We start from the raw sequence: 2,407 nt of genomic DNA on the forward strand, positions 1-2,407 counted from the left end.
AGACACAGCGGGAGGATGCTGGGCGGGCCACAGCAACACCCAGACACAGGTGGGCTTCACACCGGCCTGGAAAGGGAAGGTGGGAGCTGCCCACTCTGCCCCGCAGCCTCACTCCAGGGTTTTCGGGATCATCCCTGTAGTCCCACAGATGGCCGGGAGTGGCGCTACCGCTTTAAACAGCCAGGCAGGCAGGCAGGGGTCTGCAGGTGGGGCTCCCAGGCCACACCTTTTTCCCTCTCCTGACACCTCCAGTTCGGTTACCAGACTTACAGCAGGAGGAGGGTCTCCAGACACGGGGTTAATTTAATCATTCATGCTTCGTCAGTGAGATCGCCTCATGGCACCCATGAAGGGACAGAGTGCCGGCCCCGGAGACAGGCTCACTCCACACGTACACCACTGCGGGAGCATCCACCCCAGCACCCCCTTTCTGCTTCCTCACTGCTGACAGGACTTGCCTTGCCAGAAAAACCTCACTACTGATTAAACTAGCAGCTCCCAAACTGAGGGTGTCACCTTGGTCCTTAGCCCTGAGCCGCCCGTGAAAGGAAGCATGCAATAGGACTCTGGCGTCCCCGAAACCACCTGGCATGTTTAAGACATTAGCTCAGTGTCCTTCAAAGTATGTCATCTAACAGGAAGCAGAAGCCAGCTAAGGTGAGGCCGCGGTGGGCCCAGGTGCTTGTCCACGACCACCTGTCTAAAAAGTACCGTCTAACCACGGAACTGGGGGGGAGTTAGGGCTCTGGGGCACTCCAATGTTTCCTGGTGCCTCAGTTTCCCCACTCTGGGAAGATTAACTGCTGCCTGTCTTTCCTTTGAGCTGAGATGGGACCAAGGTCCACAAGAAAACTAGAGCCCACAGAAGGCACGCAGGCGGCCGCCCACCTTGTTGGTGTCGAAGCGGCCCCCCACGACGTCGCCCCGGGCAAACACGTCCACCCCCACGTAGATGTCGGCCAGACGCCCCCTGGCCAGGCCCTGCATGCGCTCCAGGTGCTCCTTCTGCCAGTTGTAGTTGGTGAAGAAGCCGTCGCAGGAATCGAAGAAGACTCTGCGAGCAGGTGCGGGCCGGGGTGAGGGGCTGGGGGCTCGTGCGCCGCCTCGCCTTCCTCCCACCCTGGGGTGAGGGGCTGGGGGCCTGTGCGCCGCCTCGCCTTCCTCCCACCCTGGGGTGAGGGGCTGGGGGCCCGTGCGCCACCTCACCTTCCTCCCTCCCCCGGCACCTGCGTCCACGCATGCCGCAGCCGTGGCTGCCTCCAGGACCGAGGGCAGGCCCGTAACCCATGGCCCACGATCCCCGGCTCAGCGTGGCGACCGGGCGCCAGCTGGCCTGCTGATGGCCAGGCTACCAGGTGGCCCTGGCTCCTCCATCCCGTGTACGCTGCCGGAGACTCACCCCCGCCTCCGCCCAGAAGGCCGGCCGCCAGCCCACAGGCTCACCTGTTGTGTTCGTTCAGCTCATTCTGCCACTTGAGCTGCCCGCTGCTGACCACGCTGTCATACCAGAGCACCAAGCCACCCGGGACCTGCTGATGCAGCTGAGTGGTCAGGTACCGGAGGAAACGGGGCATGTTCCCCACTGCAGTCTCCTGGGGAGAGGGACGAAGACAAGACCCTCCTTGAGGCCCAGAGATCTGTCAGGAGAAGAGGCTGGCACAGGACGGACGGGACACTTCATCCCAGGAGCACAGATCCCCCAAAAAGGCCGTGGTCCCGGAAGGAGCACAGATCCCCCAAAAAGGCCATGGTCCCGGAAGGAGCACAGATCCCCCAAAAAGGCCGTGGTCCCGGAAGGAGCACAGATCCCCAAAAAGGCCATGGTCCCGGAAGGCCCTCACCCCATAGCCACCAAGGGGAGGGTCCAGCCAGACACCCGACCGTCCTTTCTTTCTGGAGCAGGAAGGACACAGACAACAGTCAGGAGGGCAAACGGCACGAGAGGGGAGGGTGCCGCGAGAGGGAGCCCCACGTGCGGCCCAAGCCGAGCAGAGACAGGACGACAGGTGTCGCCTGAAGGAGCCGGGGGAGCCAGCTCAGCCGCACGAGGTCCCTGGACGCAGCGCTGGGGAAGGCTCCGTCTCGCCCCGCAGGACGGAGACAGGGAGCTGGCTCTCACTGGGAAACGAGCGGTGGCCCCTGCCGCTGCTCAGGGAGCCGCCCGGGCGTGGGCCGGAGTGAGGCCGAGGACACGGCGGAGGGGCGCCGCATGGCGGCAAGGCGGGGCTGAGCGCCAGGCAGGGGCCATGCTCACACTCAGGGTGTTTTCGATGTTGACCAGCCAGCCGTCGAAACGGAGGAACTGGGCAATCAGGACCAGCTGGTCCGCCACCGCCTGGTACGAGCGCTCGTCCGCGGCCAGGAAGGCTTCGCACAGCTGCTCACCTCCCTTCCACTCCGTGATGAA

At 64.0% G+C, this 2,407-nt stretch overlaps 1 protein-coding gene across 1 annotated transcript in view; it reads right to left on the bottom strand.

Annotated features, from left to right (window-relative positions):
- The window catches only part of LOC105310485 (cytosolic endo-beta-N-acetylglucosaminidase-like), a gene marked incomplete at its 3' end in the record, with an annotated part of 4,367 nt that extends 1,968 nt beyond the window's left edge, over positions 1-2,399 (bottom strand). Inside the window, exons 1-3 of the mRNA XM_011386659.2 lie at positions 2,255-2,399; positions 1,444-1,592; positions 889-1,054 (exon numbers count right to left, since the gene is read on the bottom strand). Of these exons, the coding sequence (XP_011384961.1) occupies positions 889-1,054; positions 1,444-1,574 (297 nt within the window). The remainder of the gene's footprint in view (positions 1-888; positions 1,055-1,443; positions 1,593-2,254) is intronic.
- Positions 2,400-2,407: the final 8 nt, after the last annotated feature.

Source organism: Pteropus vampyrus, unplaced genomic scaffold (assembly GCF_000151845.1).
Source record: "Pteropus vampyrus isolate Shadow unplaced genomic scaffold, Pvam_2.0 Scaffold4503, whole genome shotgun sequence".
NCBI lineage: Eukaryota > Metazoa > Chordata > Mammalia > Chiroptera > Pteropodidae > Pteropus > Pteropus vampyrus.